General features: G+C 44.4%; 1 protein-coding gene across 1 annotated transcript in view; it reads left to right on the plus strand.

The window, feature by feature from the left end:
• Positions 1-20,290, plus strand: part of ARHGEF38 (Rho guanine nucleotide exchange factor 38) — a gene marked incomplete at both ends in the record, with an annotated part of 83,420 nt that overhangs the window by 53,144 nt on the left and 9,986 nt on the right. The window contains 5 exons of the mRNA XM_084251781.1: positions 6,248-6,265; positions 10,632-10,831; positions 11,582-11,715; positions 17,256-17,360; positions 18,823-18,945. Of these exons, the coding sequence (XP_084107907.1) occupies positions 6,248-6,265; positions 10,632-10,831; positions 11,582-11,715; positions 17,256-17,360; positions 18,823-18,945 (580 nt within the window). The remainder of the gene's footprint in view (positions 1-6,247; positions 6,266-10,631; positions 10,832-11,581; positions 11,716-17,255; positions 17,361-18,822; positions 18,946-20,290) is intronic.

Raw genomic sequence — 20,290 nt, forward strand, 5'->3', positions numbered from 1 at the left:
TTTTGATTGCTGAGTAGTAGTCCGTTGTGTATATACCATTATATGGACTACTACTCAGCAATCAAAAGAGATTGCTACAGTGCTACAGTGAACATGGGAGTGCAAGCTTCCCTCTGAAAGTGTATTTGTGTTGGGATGATTCTTTTACATGGAACTGGTATCTTACTGTGATACTGTTTTCTACCACAGGAACTTACAACCAGAATCACTGCCCACATGCTACCCAGGGGTCTTTGATTTCTAAGAGTTCTCTTGTATCAGGTGATCTCTCGTAGGCCAGGAACTAGCCCAATAGCAAGTGCTGAGGTGTGTGAATCAAGGCACACCGGCCAGGCACACCCTCAAGTTTACCCCCTTCTCGTCTCTACTGTGGGGGGAGGGGGGGCAGAAATCGAACCCTATTGTGTACATGAGTCTAGAAGCTGAATTCAAGTAGAATCAGAGACTGAAGGGTAGTACTGAGGAAATAGCCTTCCAGGCTATTTTTAAATTAACTTTATTGCCCTCTACTGGTCACCAAGTGACTGTTGTTCTTAAGCCATTTTTCATACCATGGAAAAGAATACATTCATATAAACTGCAAGCATTTATTTAGAGCTTGTGCACCCCAGGTATCTTTCTGGGTACTGAGAAAACAAAAAGAAATAAGACTGAGACCCTTGCCCACAGGGCCCATAACAGGACCAGATGGGTCTCCAGTGTCACGTGATGAGATCCAGCTCACTCTGTGCCACTGTTTTCAGTTTGGTTCACTGTTAGCAAATCAACTTAGAGTAGCCCTAAAGCTTGAAGTTGTTTCCATCTTAATAAATTTGTGTTTTAGGAGCACAGGCGTCTAAATACACAGATTCCCTCTCCTCCCCCCAGGGAGAAATCACGCTGCTGTCCTGGGGTGAAGAAGCACCTTTCCCACCTTATGTCAATGGCAAGGCTTGACTAAGAAGTGTCACTCGTGAGACCTTTTCCTTCTTCAGTTTCCAGAAGAAAAGAGGGCAGTCTCGTAGCGAAGTGACTGTAGCTAGCCCCTTGGAAGTCCCTCTAAACCCAGCACAGGGGACCATACCCCCCAGTGGTTGTGCTTAACACCCCAACAGCTGGCCAGATGTGGTGCTGCCTGTTCAGAGTGGGAGGAAGAATAATGTATTATTCATTAAGCTTTTGGCTCCTCAGAGAAAGAAAAGGACCCTACCAGAATATTCCAGTGGGCAGTTCAGCTCCGTCTCATGCCCCCTGAGCAGCGGCTAACGGCAGAAGTGATTTGGACACATCCTCAAGTCCCAATTATTGAAAATTACTTCCAGCCCCGGTGGCTTATTTGATTTTTTTTCTGGAAGCCTGGTGATGGCCCAAATCTTGCCTTGTCAGCACCATTCTGATTGGGAGAATCAGTTCAGGTACTGGAGGGTGCTAAAGCTTAGAAAGCGCAAAATCCTAAGGAAATGATATTGGCAGAACTATTTCTTAAGGGAAAGAAAATCACAATAAAACAGCTTAAGTTAGAGCTGTTTCCCCCCAAAGTTGCCTTTCCATGAAAATAAAGTTAATGATGAATTGTACTGCCCTGCCTGGAAGCTGAGAATTATTGACATTACTATAATGCTGACCTCAATTGAGCTAAAGCTTTAATAAATTCTGAGAAACAGGTTTTTCAAACAGGTTTATAGGCCAAAGAGAGGCCGTAACACCCCAGGGCTTGATTTCCCTGGCCAAGTAATCTGTCAAAGCTATTACCTGGTGTCTGCCTTTCCTCATGGCGGGCTCATGGAGCCTCAGCGGCAGCTGCCGGTTCCTCATGAATGTTAGGTGTGGCGTCCCCTCCTCCCCTGCAAGCAGACGCAGTCCCCACCAGGGAGGTGTCGTCATGCCTCAGCAGCTAAAGCAAATTTTAGAGGAACCAAGGTGCGCTTCGTCCAAAATTAAAATGTGTTGATTGAGGGCATAATACATATTTATTAAGAGAACTAGATAATGTTGAAAATATTTAAAAATGGCTATCTCGGCCCAAGTGCTTGCCTCCCAGGATCACACCTTCTGGTTAAGTAGATAAACAAAACCAACTGGAAAGTTTAATGACAGTGTGCACTGATTTCAGTTACACACCAGATTCAAGAGGAATTTCCAGAAGGATGATAGAGGGATTTTTTGGTTCTGTAACCAACTTGGGCTCCTCACCTTAGGCTCTTACTTGAAGCCCATTATCTTTCAAAACAGAAAATAATATTTATATCCAGAAAATAATTTTGCATCTCTTACAAATTCTGCCAGTAGTTGCTTGGTGTGTGAGTGGCCTGCGCCAGATCCATCAGGGATGTGGATGACAAGTGCAGGTTCCTGTGCTTTGTCCTAGACTCCCCTCCCGACCCCCACAAAAAGGCTCAGGTGCAGGGATGGGGATTTTGGCCCAGGAGTCTGCACTTCAGCCAGTACCCTCAGGTCATGGACATGCAGTCAGCTAAGCCCCTACCTTAGAAATCACAGTCCAGTTTCTCCCTGAAGCATGTGGCTTCCTTCTGACTACGTGCAACCTAAGCAGTAATTTCAGGGTTTGGAGACTTTAAGAAAGAAAAGAGAGAACTGTACCAAAGCACAATGCCAGGTCTACATCTCCAGCCTGCAGATTGGAATCAGTGCGTCTTTATTTATTCGACCTGGATATTGTTGGCAGAGTTGTATTAGTGCCTCCCAAGATTGTGGGAATACTACTTCCATACAGTCATTCCGCGAATGGTGGCTATTTGCTAAATAAAGGGCTGATGATTTGGCCTCTTTAGGCTTATTCGAAGTTTCTGATCTGCATGTTGAGGAGCAAGAAACACAGAAGAGCTGTAAATGCAGGTGTAGCTATCCAGATCTTTCATTCTGTAGTAGGAGAAGAACAAAAGGGCTTTTCCAAGTTTTCAGTAGCTAGCTTCGTGCCTACTGTTGTGAGTCTGCCTACACAAGACCCACCATCCCAAGGAGAAATATGTGTGACTTCTCGGCCTCTGGCTCAGGAGGCTCATATTTCTGCTCTGGCTCCTCCAAGTTCACGCAGCCTCGATGGGAAGGAACAGACTTCAGTTTGTTCACTGTATTTCATGCGCTGGTATTCTAATATCACCCCCACTGGTAACTCGGTTTCCACAGTTCAGTTTGCTGTTACATGCCATTGTGTTTTTGTTTTTTTTTTTAAAGATTTATTTGTGCATACAAGAGCTGGGGTACAGGCCAGAGGTGTGGGGGGGGTGAGAGGATTTACCAGAGACAGAGTGGGGAGCAGAACAGGCAGATCTACTGAAATATACTGCTGAGGGGAGCAGCGGGCAAGCAGGAGAGGTCTGCTGCGCCATGTGGGTAGCTCCCTGGCCAGGGATGGAACTTGTGCTGCAGTGTCTGCAGATAGCTTCATAGGATAGCTTCATAGGTTGCATCTTAACCCCTTATGCCACCAGGGAGACCCCACCATTGTGTTTAAGCAAAAACTATATAGAATCTTGAAGGAAAAGCTACACTGTGTCAAATTATAATGAGCCCCTGAGAGTAGCTGGAGTGATGCTGGATACTTTGTTAGTTTATCCCACAAAATTGGTAAATGCATTCTATTCAACTTCTTCCTTCCTGAATTGTCATAGGCTGGGATTCCCTAGAAAGCTTTAGGCTAAAGGGAGAATTTTTTTTACTGCGTGTGTGTGTGTATGTATATTATATATATATATATATAAAATCGCACAGGAGATCTGAGGTGCAGGCCAGAGATGTGGGGAATGAGAGGATTCATCAGAGATAGAATAGGAAGCAGAACTACTGAAATCCACTGCTGAGGGAAGCAGCAGGTGAGACAAGAGAGGTCTGCTGCACCATATGTGGGTCAGCTCCCTGGCTAGGGATCGAACTCAGGCTATAGCAGTGATAGTGCTGAGATTTAACCCTAGGCCACCAGGGAAACCCTAAAGGGAGATTTTTTTTTTTAAATAGTGAGTGAATAAAAGGTTGAGGTTACAGGTAGTGTCATCCTTCTGGAACTCCCAACAGTCTCTAGGTTCCTCTCTATATGATGTTATACTTACATTTAAAATGGTGTCTCATTTATGTTAAAAGATTTGGGTTTTATTTGTTGAAAAAGAAGAAATAAAAAGGAAAAACTTCAGGGCCTCCCTTGGTGGCGCAGGTGGTTGAGTGCAGCGCTGTGAAGCTGTCCACAGCCTCTGCAGCACCGGTTCGATCCTGGCTGATTGGCGAGGGTCCCACATGGCGCGGCAGACCTCTCTTGTCGTGCCCGCTGCTCCCCTCAGCAGCGTATTTCAGTGGATCTGCCTGTTCTGCTCCCCACTCTGTCTCTGGTGAATCCTCTCACCCTCCCGTGCATCTGGCCTATATCCCAGTTCCTGTATAAATAAATAAATCTTAAAAAAAAAAAAAGAAAAAAGGAAAAACTTCATTGTCTACTTGGGGGTGAAAAAGCAGTCTTTTCTTTTGACTTCAAAGCATATGCTTTGATTCCCAAATGACGACATTGTTTACTTGTTTGTTTCCAGAGAAAATTTCATTTTTATTCATCTTCTCCCCAGAATTTTCTGATCTATGGTCTGTGGGAGTATATGAAATCCCTCAGTAGAAGAGAGCAGAAATGAGGGCAAGAACATGAGCTTTCAGTAAATGAGTGGGAGGAACTGTTGGGCAGAGGGATAGTTGTTTGTAGCTTATTTTATTGTTGGAGAGTTCTTCAAACAGCTGGTAATAATTGTCTGAAATTTTGGCAGCTGCTGATTTTTTACAAATTATAATTCTGTGCTTGATTCCTGAGTACAGGGTCTTAGACTCAGCATTTCCTAGGTTCTCCAGGAAGGCTGGGACCCCATCCAGATAACAGGCCTGACGATCGCAGGAACAAGTACTTCACACACTTATGCCATCCATTCCTGTATATGCCGGGGTTCATTTTTAAAACATAGTTCATTGAAATTTATGAGATTCGGGATAGGTATTTCTCATTAAATTTTTTCTCAATCATTGAATGGCAATATACTATCTATTATGGGAAGGAGGGGTCACAAAAATTTTTATATTGAAAGCATTTTTTCCAAAAAGATTGGAAACCAGAGATAAGGTGGCAGGCTATTAACACAGGTTATTACTTTATCTCTCCATAGCCACGTGAGGCTTTTAGAGAAAAACTGCCATGTTCTTTTTTTTTGTTTGTTTTAAAGATTTATTTATTTATTTATACAAGTACTGGGAACAGTCAGAAGCGCGGGAGGGTGAGAGAATTCACCAGAACCAGAGTGGGGAGCAGAGCAGGCAGACTGATGAAGTACACTGCTGAGGGGAGCAGCGGGCAGCAGGAGAGGTCTGCACGCCATGTGGTACCCTTGCCTGGCTGCCAGGGATCGAACCAGCGCTATAGAGGCAGCGGGCAGCTTCGCAACCCAGCGCTCAACCGCTGCGCCACCGGGGAGGCCCTTGCCATGTTCTTTAAACTATAAATTGAGCCTGAATAATTTCCATGCTTTTTGGTTAGTTAACAGTTTTGCATTCCTACTGTGTGCCAGTCACTTCTTTGGTAAAGGGCCCCAGTGCAGAACAAAGCAAGTATACAGCCTCACCCTGCTGGGGATGGGGAGAGAGACAATAACTAAACACGGAAGTTATCTTGTATATTAGAAGTGACAGGTGCTGGGGAGTGAAAGAAAGCAGGGGATGAGGATCAAGAGTAGAGAGGGCAGCAGGTACAATTTGCAAAAGTGGATCAGGAGAGGCTTCCCTGGGAAGGGACATTTGAGCAAAGACCGGAAGCAGGGGGTGGACAGGAGCCCCAGGGTGTCTGTAGGAAAGCTGCTGGCAGAAAGGCCAGCAGGGCTGAGACCTGGGGGCTAGACTGCCTGTGGCTTTTAGGAGGGCAGGAGGCCCTAAACAAAGCAAGGGAATGGAGAGTTTTTGGCAAGCCAACCCTAGGTTCTTTTGTGATCTTATTTTCTCCTATGGCATGTTCATAGCTTCTTTTTTTCATTATGTAAACAAAACTTGAAGTAGAGATCCATTTCACAGGACCAAAATTTACTAATTACAATCTGAATTAAGATTTTAGCCTTATATAAACTCTGAAGCAAAAATGGTGTACATATATTAAAATTAAATTTTCAGTGGTGTGATTCTGAAATAATGAAACAAATTCTGTAGGACTTTGAAGGTTTTCTAATGTTTGCATTATACCTCAAATGTGTGGATTTACCTAAATTTACTTTTACTTTTTCTCCCCCCTCTCTTACAGGAAAATATACATGCAAGAGTAAGTATCTTTTTTTGATTATAGAAATCAAATGTAAAAATCACAGGGAAAAGCTGTGAATATTCGTGTCTAAGTCAGAATTACTGGTTTTTTACAAATATGTTCATTGCTTTTAATAAGTCAAAATTTTAAAAACATTTACCCTAGATATTACTGGTACATCAGATTTCAGTATTTATTTCCAGTTGTCCGAGATGATCTTATATTTTAAATTATTGTCACATATACTTTACAAAAGTACAGTTATAGTACTTTTCAAATGTATAGAATATACTATATAGTCATCTTTTTACAAGAATCCTGGGTTGCCCCACCGTGTGGGAGCCTGCAGCAGCACCAGCCCGTTCTGTGCAGCCTATTCTGTACAGCAAGGCCTGGGACAAGGGAGGGCAATCCCACTGGGGGGCTGGACAACAAGCCGTGTTGGCTTTGAGCTCTTTTCCTACCTGCTGTTCCCTGGAGTAAGGAGTCAGCTGCCACATCACAGGATAAAGGGCTGGGTCCAGGGCTGAGGAACTGTTGTGCTCCCTGCCAGCGGAGGCCGGAAGAGCTGCAGCCGGGAGGGCATTGATGGGTGAGGTCTTTGCTTGGTTTCCCCACAGTCCCTTCCTCATGGAAATGGAAAATTGTCTCTGTGTGTTTTCACCATCTACTTAAAAAAAATAGAGAGAGAAAGGCAAAGATATTTATAACTTCTAAAGTGTGCACTTTGAATTATAATCTTAGACCAACATCAAAGATAACATTAAACTGATAATCGTAGAACCCTTCCTCCTCTAAAGAGCCCGCCCCCCCCCCCCGGCATATGATACCATTTTTTTTGTTCTATGGCAAGAAAAATATGCATGTTCTAAACATAAGCACCCTCAGAAGCCCAGGGTTTTATGTGTATTTTTGTCACTTTCATACATGTGTTCTCCGATCACCTTTGGACCTGAGGGCTCTTCGTTTCTACTTTCCTTGAGCTTTGCATTTTTTTTAATTATTGCGGAAATGTCAGAAAATACAGAAAATCAAAATGAGGGCGGTAAACCAGGGGGAGCCCCGCCCGAGTTCATTCAAGCACACACATCTTGACTACTGTAGCATAGGCTGCCCCGCGCTTCTGTACGCACCTCCCTCATTGCTTGTCAGAGCCTCCCACACACCTTTCCGCATCCATGAATCTAAATCCCCAGTGCTTTATGACAGCATCATATTCTGTCTCACAGAGGCGCTGTACCAAACTCTTACCGATGCTTGAATTGTGTCTCTGTCCTACAGAGATTGATGTGAGAGTTCATTCTTGTACAGTCCTTCCTGCCATAATTTGATTATTTCTTTAGGATGAATTTCTAAAAGTGGACTCGCTACATCACAGGACTTTCAGTATTCACTGCCAGCAAATTTGACAAAGTTGGACTAATTTCCATCCCCACCACTCCTAGTATGAGTTGTCCGTGTTTCTTCTCTTCACCAGTACCACATATGATTGATATCTGTATCTTTACATCTTGTGGCAACATAACGGGCCAAAAAGAGTGTTATTATTAATTTTGTTGTTATTAATTTTCACTAACAATGATCTTGAGCATTTTATATATGTTTATTTCATCTCTGATTATTTACCTTTTTATTGATTGATGACTGAGATGTTGGTCTTTGTCTAGTAGATTTAAAATGGCTCTTTAATTAGCAGGTATATTAACTGTTTGTTATTTGCTAGTTAGCATGCTTTATGGCTATTTCTGCTTTTGTTTTTAAAGTACAGTTTTAAATAGCTACATTTTAAAGATAACTTTATCATTTCTTCTGGATTTTGTGTCTTGCTTAGAAACACCAAGATTGTTTTTCAAGTTTTATGCCATGCTTTCTTTGAGGTCTTACATAGCTTTTTAAATATTTAACTCTGTGATCTATTTGAAAATTATTTTGGTGTCAAGAGTGATTCAAGAATCCATCTTAATGATTTTTTCTGTATGGCTAGCTGATAATCACAGCTGATAGGAGCACTTTGTTTTTCCACAAAGTAGGAGCATACTTAGTTTCCATATACCCTTGTATTTATGTCTTGATTTTCTCTTTTGTGCCATTTATCCATTTAGACATGTACCCACGCCATCAGTTAGAATCCACTATCCCCTTCATCTAGTCCTTAGTAACCTCACTCTCTCCCCAACCCCTTCCTTAGTAGATTTGTTGCAAATGGGTAGGGAGTTTAAGATAAAAAAATAATAAGGCAACTATTTCCTTGCAAACCTTTAATATTTACTTTGGTTTTCCTTTTTAAAAAGTTGCCTTTGGGGGCCTCCCCGGTGGCGCAGAGGTTGAGCACTGGGTTGCGAAGCTGCCCACAGCCTCTGCAGCGCCGGTTCGATCCCCGGCTGCTCCCCGGCCACCAGAGGAGGGTCCCACATGGCGCGCAGACCTCTCCTGCCGCCCGCTGCTCCTCTCAGCAGTGTCCTTCGGTCCTTCTGCCTGCTCTGCTCCCTGCTCTGGCTCTGGTGAATTGTCTCACCCTCCCGTGCTTCTGACTGTACCCAGTGCTTATATAAATAAATAAATAAATCTTAAAAAAAAAATAAAAATAAAAAGTTGCCTTTGGTTTGCTTCAGTCTTTCTCGCTGTTGTGGCATCAACCTAAATCATATCTTCAGGAGCGTTTTGCAATTTGGGGTGGGGGAGAAGAGTTCAATGTAAAATAAAAGCACATTATAGAAGATCTGAGAAACCTATCATTTTGGTCTGTAAATATTCAGTGAGACAATGACATGTCATGCTGGAGATAGAGTGGTGCCCGAGAAGAAACTGGCAAACAGAGAAGCAAGGTGATCTAGGTCATGCTGTATGAAACAAAAATGTGGAGATGTGACAGGAGTGATTGGTGAGAGTGTGAGTGTGTGCATGTTCACATGCATGTGTGCACACATGTAATAATCAGTTCCGTGTTTGTCCATTTATCAAATGAAGATTCCACCAGATGCTCTTCAAGGTAGCTTCAGTCTCTTCTAATGATGCATCTTTTCTAATTTTGTTGATCCTTTTAGATCTGTTTCACTCTTCTAATTATGGGTGGGGTGTGTGGTCATTCCACATTAGACCTACACAACCACCATTAAAGGATAAAAACCCCACTCATCATGTTTGAAAACAGTGTCTATTTTTTAGCTACCTACAGGAAAACAAGTCACTATGTATCTGTCCACCAAAAGGAGCTGAAAGCTCTTTCCACCGCTGTTTCATTGACACTGTCTGTTAATCTCTTTGCATAGATGTTAAGAAATCACTGCCTGTGGCTGAAAATGAATGATAGTGGGCTGGACAGTGACCTGATCATGCCTGTAATGTTTCATCTCCTGTAGCATGAGTGGCAGAAGGGTTGCTCCATCTTCATGGCAGAAGTGTTTAAGGGGAGAGCCAGGTGTTGACACTCCTGTAGCAGGGCCACTGGAAGGTGCGTTGGCAAAGAGAATCGCACCGGGGAAGTCGCTGTGGGATAGCAGTGGTGAGGGACAGTGAGGGTAGTAAGAATAATTAGAGAACCGCTGCGCTTACTATAAATCTCGTGGAGGGACTGTTAAAACCTCTCAATTTGGCAGAAGAGAAGACAAAGCTTTGTCTACTTTGCACATAGTCTTTTCAGATTTTTTTAAAATATTCTTTTTTCCTTCCCCCCCCCCACCAAGATTGATTGATTTATTTATTTATACAAGCACTGGGATCAGTCAGAAGTGCGGGAGGGTGAGAGAATTCACCAGAGCCAGAGGAGAGAGCAGAGCAGGCTGACTGATGAAGTACACTGCTGAGGGGAGCAGTGGGTGCAGCAGGAGAGGTCTGCGTACCATGTGGGACTCTCGCCAGCGGTCGGGCATCAAACCGGAGCTGCAGAGGCTGCGGGCAGCTTTGCAGCCCAGCGCTCAACTGCTGCGCCACCAGGGGAGGCTCCTTTTTAGATTTTTAAATAATGAGATTACTTCCTTCACTAATAATCACAAAAATACCACCAGACAAATGTATTCTTTGTGGCTGTCTTGACGAAATACATGCTGAAATTGATTCCCTCTATTATTATAAAGCCGCTTGTTAAAAAAAAAAAAAAAACATGGCAGAGGAACAAGGGTGGAGGTCTTACTGTCAGTCATTTTGGAGGACAGATGGACACATCTGTCCTTTGCTTGCTTAGAGGTTTTGGTTTAATAGTAGGCTGTATCAGTTGCACTTCTTTCTGTTCTCCATTGCTCCTGCTTTTGTTTAGAACTTGCATCTAGCCAAATGGGGAAAAGCAGTAGAAAAAAATCATCTCATAGTTAATCATTAAAAAATCATAAAAATGAAATGTTCACAAGACTAATGTTTGTGAAACTGACTTGACTTATCTGTGCTGTAGAGGCAAACCAAACCTACTGGACATGGGGTCTTTGATGATCAAGCCCATCCAGCGTGTGATGAAATACCCCTTGTTACTGTGCGAGCTGCGCAATACCACCCCTGCTTCACATCCCGACTTCAGTGCTCTGGAGGATGCCTTCGCGGCAGTGAGGGACATTAATGTCAACATCAATGAGCTGAAAAGACGCAAGGACCTGGGTAAGAAGGGCATGCCGCAAGGGGCCTGCCTGCGTGCGGTGAGCTGTGAGTTTCCTGCAAGCAGAATGTCAGGCAATGGTAGCGCCCAGCATTCTTGCTACTGGAAAGCATATCCTTGCATACTTGATTACGAAAAGTGGATTTCTCTACATGGACTTCCTGATGGTAGACTGAAAATTTTCATTTTTGTAAGATTCTACCAAATTATTCCCTTCAAAAACTGTATTGGTTTAATCCTCGACAACAGTGTATTAAGATTGCCCATCTCTCCATGCCCTCACCAATGCTGAATATTAGGAATACAATATGAATTTTGAAAAAACAAGAGGTGGAAATGATTTTCAAGGTAAAAAAAGTTCAGTAACTCAACTTGCCCCAAGTCTCTCAGCTAATGGAAGACACTAAGGATCTGAGGTCTCTCATGTTGGATGCATTTGTCTTTTCATCAGTTAGGTGCTGATGCTTCACTCCTGAGACCCCAGACAACAAGTGTCTTAGAGAAAGGGAGAACTTCCCTATACTCTCAGGACTCTCTGTCATGTGGGAGGAGCTCAAGTACTGCTTCTCTGACCGTCAGTGAGCTGGGGGGCTGGGGTACGTCTGGGCAGTGGCTTGGGCAACTGCATCTGCAGCACAGGCCAAATATCCTATAGATTTTTGCTTAAATACAAATATCAATCTCACCAAGGCTTCAAACGTGACCCACTTCCTAAGCTATATGTGTTCAGACACACTATTTTTCTGTTTCAGTTCTAAAATACAAGAAGAATGATGAAGATGAATCACTCAAAGACAAATTGTCTAAACTGAATATTCATTCAATTAGCAAGAAATCAAAAAGAGTGACAAATCACCTAAAAATCCTGACCAGAGGCGAGTCACAGGTAATCTGTCTCCTTGGACCACTTGCCCACACGACCGCTGGCATCTTTGTGCGATTCTGCCCTGTTGTTGCCAGAGCTGTGCTCTTGCCTTCTCTGTCTCTGGGGGAAATGGTGTGGGTGGTTCCAAAGCAAGCCTGGGCCTTCCACTCAGGCAACAGGAGATAGGTCAGAAGGTCATGGTCACAGCTCAGGAAGGACTGACACGGGGTCCTGGCATTCCACCAGCCCACGCATGGTCTTACCCAAGGTGTTGCCCTCCTCCACCCCTGTTTATATTTTTGCCTTTTAAATCCTCAGTTTCCTTTAGGTTCTCTTGACAGTCATCTTATGTTGATTTCACTAAGTTAGCTGCACCCCCCCATCCCTACCTCTCCCCACGCCCCAGGTGCGAATTTACTACTGGCTCATTGTTCTGTGTCAGCTCTTCAGCCCCCAATAAATAATGGGTGGGCTAGCAAGGACTCTCAGGCTTACATGTATGTGAAACTTACCTGGGGAGCTTGCTAAGAGATAGACTCCAGGGTTCTACAAGTCCAAGGTGGCACCTACAAGTCTTTATTCTCACCAGGAGTCTGGGTGTTCTGAAGCTAATGAGCTTGAAGGATGTGACTAATGGAACACTCTTTGAGAATCACCAGATATAAAGTTCATGGCTCTGATTTATTAAATGCTCTTTTAACCCCAAGTAGGAAGACCAACTCTTCAGATGCTTAGTGGTCCTTATTATACCTTTTCCTTCTCATCTGCCTGCTTCCCACACTTAATATGTTATGTCTAAGTGAGGTATGTAGTTTAAACTAGAGGCAACCAGTTTTCCACAACATGTTGACCTCGCTCCCAACTGTTATAAGAAGCTTCCTTTCTTCTCCCATGAAGTCACGGCAGCCTTCTGATCTCCTAGGTGCCAGTGGCCCCATGTGTTCCCAAGCCAGGCAGCTCTGTTATTTGGAGGTCTCAGCACAGGGCAGAAATAAAGAGCAAAGTCTTTGAAGTCATTCATATCTGGGTTTGAGCCTCACTTCTGCCACTTAGTGAGTACTTGTCCTTGGGCCTAGAATGTAAATTTAATGCAGTCACCTGTAACCGTGTGATTACACAGGTACCTCACGTATGGAGTGGTGGTGAGGATTAAGTCAGATGACACATACAAACAAGCACCTAACACAGTGCCAGCACCCAGTGTGTATTCGCTGCAGCCGTCACCACCACCACCACCACCCTCTTTCTTTTATGTCCTTGCCTTGTATCGAATTCCCCTTCCGGGGCAGACTTCTTGCTTCCCATACGGATATAAACTCCATTATGCATGCTATATTAATCATGGTTTTTGTTGTTTTTTTTTTTTATACTTTCTGTATTTTATGCGAGTACATAGCCCTCACCACCCCTTTATAGCATGCAGTGTCCCTCTTCTCTGAGTCACCACAGGGCCAGGGCCCCACCAGCTGGAGAACACCTCGATAGCCCAGAGCCTGCTGGAATTATTCAAACTGGTCAATCTTTTTTTCTCTTCAGCTTTCACTGATTTGCCCATCATTTACACAACTGTGTAACTTTAGGCAGACAACTTCACTCTCCACGTGTGCCCACTCTTCACACACCCTCCCCCAGAGCTTCAGGGCCAGCACCCCATCCCCTCCCCTCCTGCAGCACCTCCTCCCTCCTCCATCCCCTCTGGTAAGAACTCTGTTTTTCACAGGGTCTAAGAATTATTTTTGTTGTGTTTTGCCACTTGTTTTTTTGTTGTTTATATCCCCCAATTGAGTAAGACCATATGGTAAGTATCTTTCACTTTTTGACTTATTTCACTCAGCATCACCACCTCAAGATCTATCCATTTAGTCCCAGAAGGCACCATTTCATCCTTATTCATAGCCAAGTAGTGTTCCATGGTGTACTTATCCCACAATTTCTTTATCTAGTCTTTTGTCGATGGGCATTTAGGCTGGGTCCATGACTTGGCTGTTGTGAATAATGCTGCTATCAGATAGGCATGCATAAGTTTTTTCAAATAGTGTTTTCATATTCTTTGGGTAAATAACCTAGTAATGGTATTGCTGGACCAATGGGATTTCCATTTTTATTCTTGGAGGCATCTGCATACCGTTTTCTACTGAGGCTGCATCAAGTTACATCCACTAACAGTGCATGAAGGGGTCCTTTTTCTCCACATCCTCAGCAGCACTCGCTGATTCCAGGCTTTTTGATATGGGCCATTGTCACAGGGGTGAGGGGATGTCAAACTGGCCAATCTTAAGCTGTTTCTGTGGGTCTTCCCATAGCTACTCCCTAAAGGCTCTGGTTGGATTTCCCCTCGCTCCTTTCTGTCACCTGATCAGAACCTAGTGACTCCCTTGCAGTCCTCCATGGCCAAGGTGACCCCCTTCTGGGGCCTGAAGATATAGTAAACTGCCCTCCAGCCCTCATCCTTGTCCCCTCCTGTGGCTGCCCTGAGTTTACCATCCCGCACCGACCTGTCAGGGAGCCTGGCTGCGGTGTGCCTACAGTGCCCTCCTTGTAGGCTCGCTGCGTCTGTCGCCGTGGAAGAGGACTCCACAGCACTCACCCATCCCCATGGGGACACATAATGTGGGAGTTTGGGACCTTAGTGGTGTGCAGTCTAGATCAGGGAAAGGGAAATCAAGACATTTCAACTAACCACCACCATACTAAAACTGAAGTGGGACTGAGTCACTCGAGAATCTGCGGTCTCCATAGTGTGAAGAGGGACAGTTCTTGCTCACTCTGGGAAGTTGCTTCCGAATAACTTCTGCTGAAGAACAGTAGGTGGATCTCCATTCTGGGCAGGCTTCTGTAGAAGCTGCTACCTTCTTTCACATATTTATCATCCACTTCTGATATTTTTTGGTTGGCAAACTAAAAGTGAATTGTAGTTAAAGTACCCTGAAGGGATATTAATTAGATTTCCCTCCTTCATCTTTTGAGAGGATGTACTGTCAGCAATGAGGCATTTCACTGTTCATCAGAAAATCAGCTGCATAGGCTGGACTGTAGGAGAGATAAATCTCCAATCAGTCCATTTTGCACTTGTCAGCAGCTCAAGTGAAGCGTGTGTTGGAGTTGGGGCGTGAAACTATTACCTCAGAGAAGGTCCTGTTCCGTCCCTCGCAGCCAGGTGAAGGCTCACGTACCAAGCTCTGTGTAAGGGTTGGGAATGCGAAGATGCACAAGTGTGGGCTCAAAATTTGGACCAGGTGGGTTTGAGTTCTGGTCCCTCCTATTAATGAGGATAAAGGAGAGGCTTCTGTCACAAAAAAAATTGCAAAACTATGGCTTAGCTCCGAGAAGTGTTCATTCTCTTGCAGTAGTCCTGAGGTGGGCATCCAAATGGGCTCTGCACCCCACGTTCCTTCGGGAGCCCCTTCTCCAGCTGTGTGCGGTGCATACCCCAGACACATGGCTTCATCTATTTGGTTGAAGCAGGGTCACCACCATGACTTCATTCAGTCCCAAGGACACTGTCACTTTGAATGATTGGAGAGTTCCTTCCTCTACCGTCCAGCCAGGACTCAGAAATGAATTATCACTTTCACTCACATTCTGCTGCCAACACCCAGTGCCACAGGCAGAGCCCACTCCAGAGGGGCTTGGGACAGGGGATTGCAGAAGGGCAACCAGGTGTTCCAACAACCAGAGAGGGGCAGCTCCCCCCAGGAAAAGAATGCCAGGGGGTGGTTGTCTCTGCCACACCTCTGGGAGCTTCTGTTCTGGAGCCCAAAAGTGTAGCTCATCCCAGTACTGACCTCATAAGGCTGTATCAGCATCCAAGTGAGAAGCTGCAAGACCGGTTTAGCACAGTGTCGGCAACAGTTAGTGCTTAATAAATGTTAGCTATGATGATGATTAAGATAAAATTACTTAATTCTCAGATGCTTACAATCCATCAGTGGAGAGAATCGCTTAAATAATTAACTAATGTTGTGAGAGCTCACAGGACAGGCAATTAATTTTGCACAGAGCACTGAAAGGAACTGGAGGCAGGATTCGCAGGACGGGTGACATTTGAGCGAGCCCTCAGAAAGAAACAGGATTTTACAAGGCTGAAAAGGACAGTGGCGTATCAAGGAAAAGAAAGCGGACTGAGAAAGGCTATGCCTGGATCTCTCACGATCAAACCACCTGGGTGCCAGCTATTGTGACTCTGCGTACAATAGCTGGTGAGGGGGTTCCTAGGAAACTGCATTTTAAAAACCTGCTCCAGCCTCCTTTTCTCATCTTCCTGAGTTAGCCCACAGAGCCCCTAAGGCAGGGGTGTGAAACTGTCCAGAGATCACAAAGAACTAGGCTCCACTTGAATCAGAATTTTTTTAGATGAACAATCTGAAGGGTTTTTTTTTTTTTTTTATTTTTTAGAGGCATGTTTTATTTATTTATTTATTTGTTTGTTTGTTTGTTTATACATGCACTGGGTACAGTCAGAAGCGCGGGAAGGTGAGAGAATTCACCAGAGCCAGAGCGGGGAGCAGAGTAGGCAGAAGGACCGAAGTACACTGCTGAGGGGAGCAGCGGGTGGCAGGAGAGGTCTGCGCGCCATGTGGGACCCTCCTCCGGTGGCCGGGGAGCAGCTGGGGATTGAACCGGCGGTGCAGAGGCCGCGGGCAGCTTCGCAACCCAGCGCTCAACCGCTGCGCCACCGGGGAGGCCCTCTGAAGGGTTTTTTAAGAAGTCACCGTTTTCTATGTATCGGTCTAAGGCATTAAATTAACAAGCATCTGAACCGAGTATGGGAGCTATTATCACCTAGCCCCAACGTGCATCTTACACACCACACTCCGCGAGATTGTTGCTTGTTCTCATGGATTTGGCCAGCATGAGGCTGGTGCTGTCTCCTTTTGTAAGCATTGTGATGGCTGAGAAATACTGCTCAGCATTAATATAAGTGTATGTGCCTAGAAATCATCACAGCATTGAGAAAGCCTATTTTCCTGACTGCTAAGAGGTCTATGTGTACGATAACAGAAAACAGCCGCACAGGTGGCCACTGTCTTAACTCCACAGTGTTTTCCTAACAGAAGGACAAGTTTCGCTCAGATTACATATCAGCCTTCCTATTTTGAGTTGCTAAAGAGTCGTTGCATTTCTTTAGTCAGGAAACAAAGAATTTTCTACATAACCACTGTGAAATATTGGGATAAGTCACATCAGCAAAGGGATAAATTCCAGTTAATGGATTAAGTTTTTATTTTATTTGTATTATTTCCTGAACCCATAAGTTCACACAATTTAAGAGTATATGTACTGTGTGCCATTGAAACTGCAGAAAAAAGCTGCATGTCCTACAGCCTACGTGACACAGGCGCAGCTATGTGAGAACGGAAGCAGGCCGTCTGCCCTGGTAGCCGTGCTGCCTCCTGGGCTTAGACTCAGTTGTGCTGTGCACGGAGAGAAGATTCTGTGGAGGCTGTCAGCATGTCATGAAGGGTTCGACTCAGCAAAGAGTCTGTCACGGGTGGGTCAATATGGTTCATGCTATTAAAAAAAAAAAGTTCTAAAAATAAACAATTTCCTATCTATTTTAGGTGAAAGACAGTACCTTTAATAGAGAAGAGAAGCTATTTAGGTCCTTGGAAAAGACCGTAAGGCACTGTGTAAAGAGTACTTCATTCTGTCTCCTGCACATACAGGTAGGTGAGGGGCACCGTGTCCAAAGTTTCCACAACAAGGTGTTGAAGTCCGTTGCTATTCGGAAGCGTAACTCTATCACTTCACTTGTTCCTGTGTTGGCACCTACCATATCAAACTTGGGTGGCTGCAAACTGCTGAGACAGAAGCCGGTGTAAAGACTTAGGGCTCTGCCAATCCAGCTCCCCCTATCGTATGACATTCTTCATGCGATTTCTGAGGGACTTGCCCGCCAGCATCCTTGCTTTACTACAGAAAAGAGCTCATCAAGGCAAAGCTACAGCCTTGTTCATTTTTTTATTTGTTTGATTATACTAATATATAAGAATAGGACTGGGCCTCCCCTGGTGGTGCAGCGGTTGAGCGCTGGGCTGCAAAGCTGCCCGCAGCCTCTGCTGCGCCGGTTCGATCCCCGGCCACCAGCGAGGATCCCACATGGCACGCAGACCCCTCCTGCTGTGCTCGCTGCTCCCCTCAGCAGTGTACTTTGTCAGTCTGCCTGTTCTGCTCCCCTCTCTGGCTCTGTTGAATTCTCTCACCCTCCCGCACATCTGGCCTGTACCCTGGTTCTTGTATAACAATAAATCTTTTAAAAAAAACAAACACAAAACCCACACATGGGTCTGGTCTTTAGCTGTCAGCTGCCTGACAGTTGGCCCCCTAACACCAGCAATCACATAATTCCAAGACAACTGAGCATTTCTACTTATTTTACAGGCAGTGTCCCGTTATGGCCTCTTTATAGTTCTGATTAGATGCATAAGTAATTCAACTCTGTCCTTAAAAGAAAATCAATATGGGCCTCCCTGGTGGCACAGGCTGTTGAGTGCAGTGCTGTGAGGCTGTCCGCAGCCTCTGCAATGCCAATTTGATCCCCGCCGGCAGCAGAGATACCCACATGGCGAAGCAGACCTTTCCTGTCACGCCCGCTGATCCCCTCAGCAGTGTATTTCAGTCAGCCTGCCTGTTCTGTTCCCTACTCTGTCTCTGCTGAATCCTCTCACCCTCCCACACATCTAGCCTGTACCCCCATTCTTGTATAAATAAAATCTTTTAAAAAATATATGAAAGTAAATAAATTTTAACAAATTAGATGAATTCCAATATGCAAATTCTCCATAGCAGAAGTAGAAGACATACACTCCCCCACAAAGTCCCCATCCCCCAGGAGGATTTCCTGCCCCATTGGAGAATCACTGACTTAAACAAACCAAGTGGAGTAAGTGTAATTATCTTCAGCAGAAAAAGAGCAGTCAGGATTTCTCTTCACAGACCTTCTGAAGAGGACATCCTGGCTGGGTCTTGACTATAAGCCTGAGGAATTACATGTAATTCAGTTAATAAACGCCTCCTCCCCATTTGCCAGTCTGTCTCTTTGATGTCTGTGAAAGCACATGTTTGCCCACCCAGATAAAATGTCACACTGACTTCTGCCCTCTTGGCAACTTTGTTCTTGGGTTTCAGGAAGCCATGCCCTTAGCCCTGCAGAGTGCGGTGGGGCTTCATGAGATCTCATACAGCGAAGATGAGGAGGAGAGGAGCTGTCCCGAGGCCCCCAGGAGTGCCCCAAATCCCTGTGACGACTTTGTAAGTTATAAGTACCTCTATTCAGAGATAAGTGCAAGTTAAAAAAAAAAAAAAGCTGCTATTTTGTTATTTTTTTTTTTAGAATTAGAAATATAGTGAGCACTAAAGCAAATACTAATATCAACAGCAGCAAGACTGCTTTTATCATTAAATATTTTAAAGTGGGTAAGTGAAGATTTCACTATAATCCAAATTTAATAGGACCTCCGATTGTGTTTCTAGGGGAAGTCAGTACCCATACAGCTTGTAAAATCAACATTTAGTTTAAGTCTGCATGTGATATATCAAGGATTTATTAAGTTAAGAAGGAGTCTTAAAGGAGTCTGTAGAAACTTCCAGAGTCCTTATCGGGAGAGGAGGGACTGAGAACGTAACTTTCACTAGCAGACTCTGCATTGGGAAGTAAAGCCTTTCTATTGAGAAAGGGCTTTTACCTAAGATCATGGATTGGTGCTTCTGTTTTGTGGCAAAGTACTTATTTTCTAAGAGTTCTGTGAATACAGCTTGGGAATCTTTAAAATATTCTCGAGCCTATAAAATATTTGGGTGGTAAGCTAGTCTGAGGAGTAGTCTATAGGTATTCTTACAGTATTTCAAGTAGTTTATGGAAGATAAAATAGACTCCATCATCCTGAGGGTCTTTGGAAGTGGCATTTTTGGGTTGGCACATTAGCCTTTTGGGTCAGACAGATCTTCATGGAGCATGCCTTGCTGGGAGCTGTTTGGCATTTCTCACTGATCAGGTTCTAAATCTCAGCCACATCCCCTACCTCAAGTCATAGGACATCTGATGACTGCTCCCACTCTGATAGAAAGACACTGGGGAATGGAAAGTCACAGATGTTAAATAATTAGGTGGGGACAGACATACATACATACATATATACACTGGATGCATGCATGGGTGGGTGGACGGAAGGAAGGAAGGAAGAAAAATGGTGGGTGAGTGGGTGGTGGGATGGGTGGGGAGGTTGGATAGGTGGTTGGATAAGTGGAAGGATAGGTAGATGGATGAGTGGGTGGACGGATGGATGTATGGAGGGGTGGGTGGATGGATGGGTTGATGGAGAGAACAGGTGGGTAGGTAGAGAGATACAGAATAGAAGTTTTTGTGACATGCTAAATGCGAAAAATGTGACTAGGCTTAATTATAGACAGCACATTTTAGCAAAGGCTTTAGAAAGGGCTTGCTCTTCCAATTCATTAATTAAGTTGACAAGTACTTATAGAGCACCATGAAAGAGCATGGTATATGACTTCTTCTTCATCAGGCATGCCCTGAAATTTGACAGAAAGTAGACAGAAGGGGTCTCTCCCTATCTTGCATAAAACCACAGGATGATAA

This window comes from Talpa europaea (assembly GCF_964194135.1).
Source record: "Talpa europaea genome assembly, chromosome: 13".
Classification (NCBI taxonomy): domain Eukaryota; kingdom Metazoa; phylum Chordata; class Mammalia; order Eulipotyphla; family Talpidae; genus Talpa; species Talpa europaea.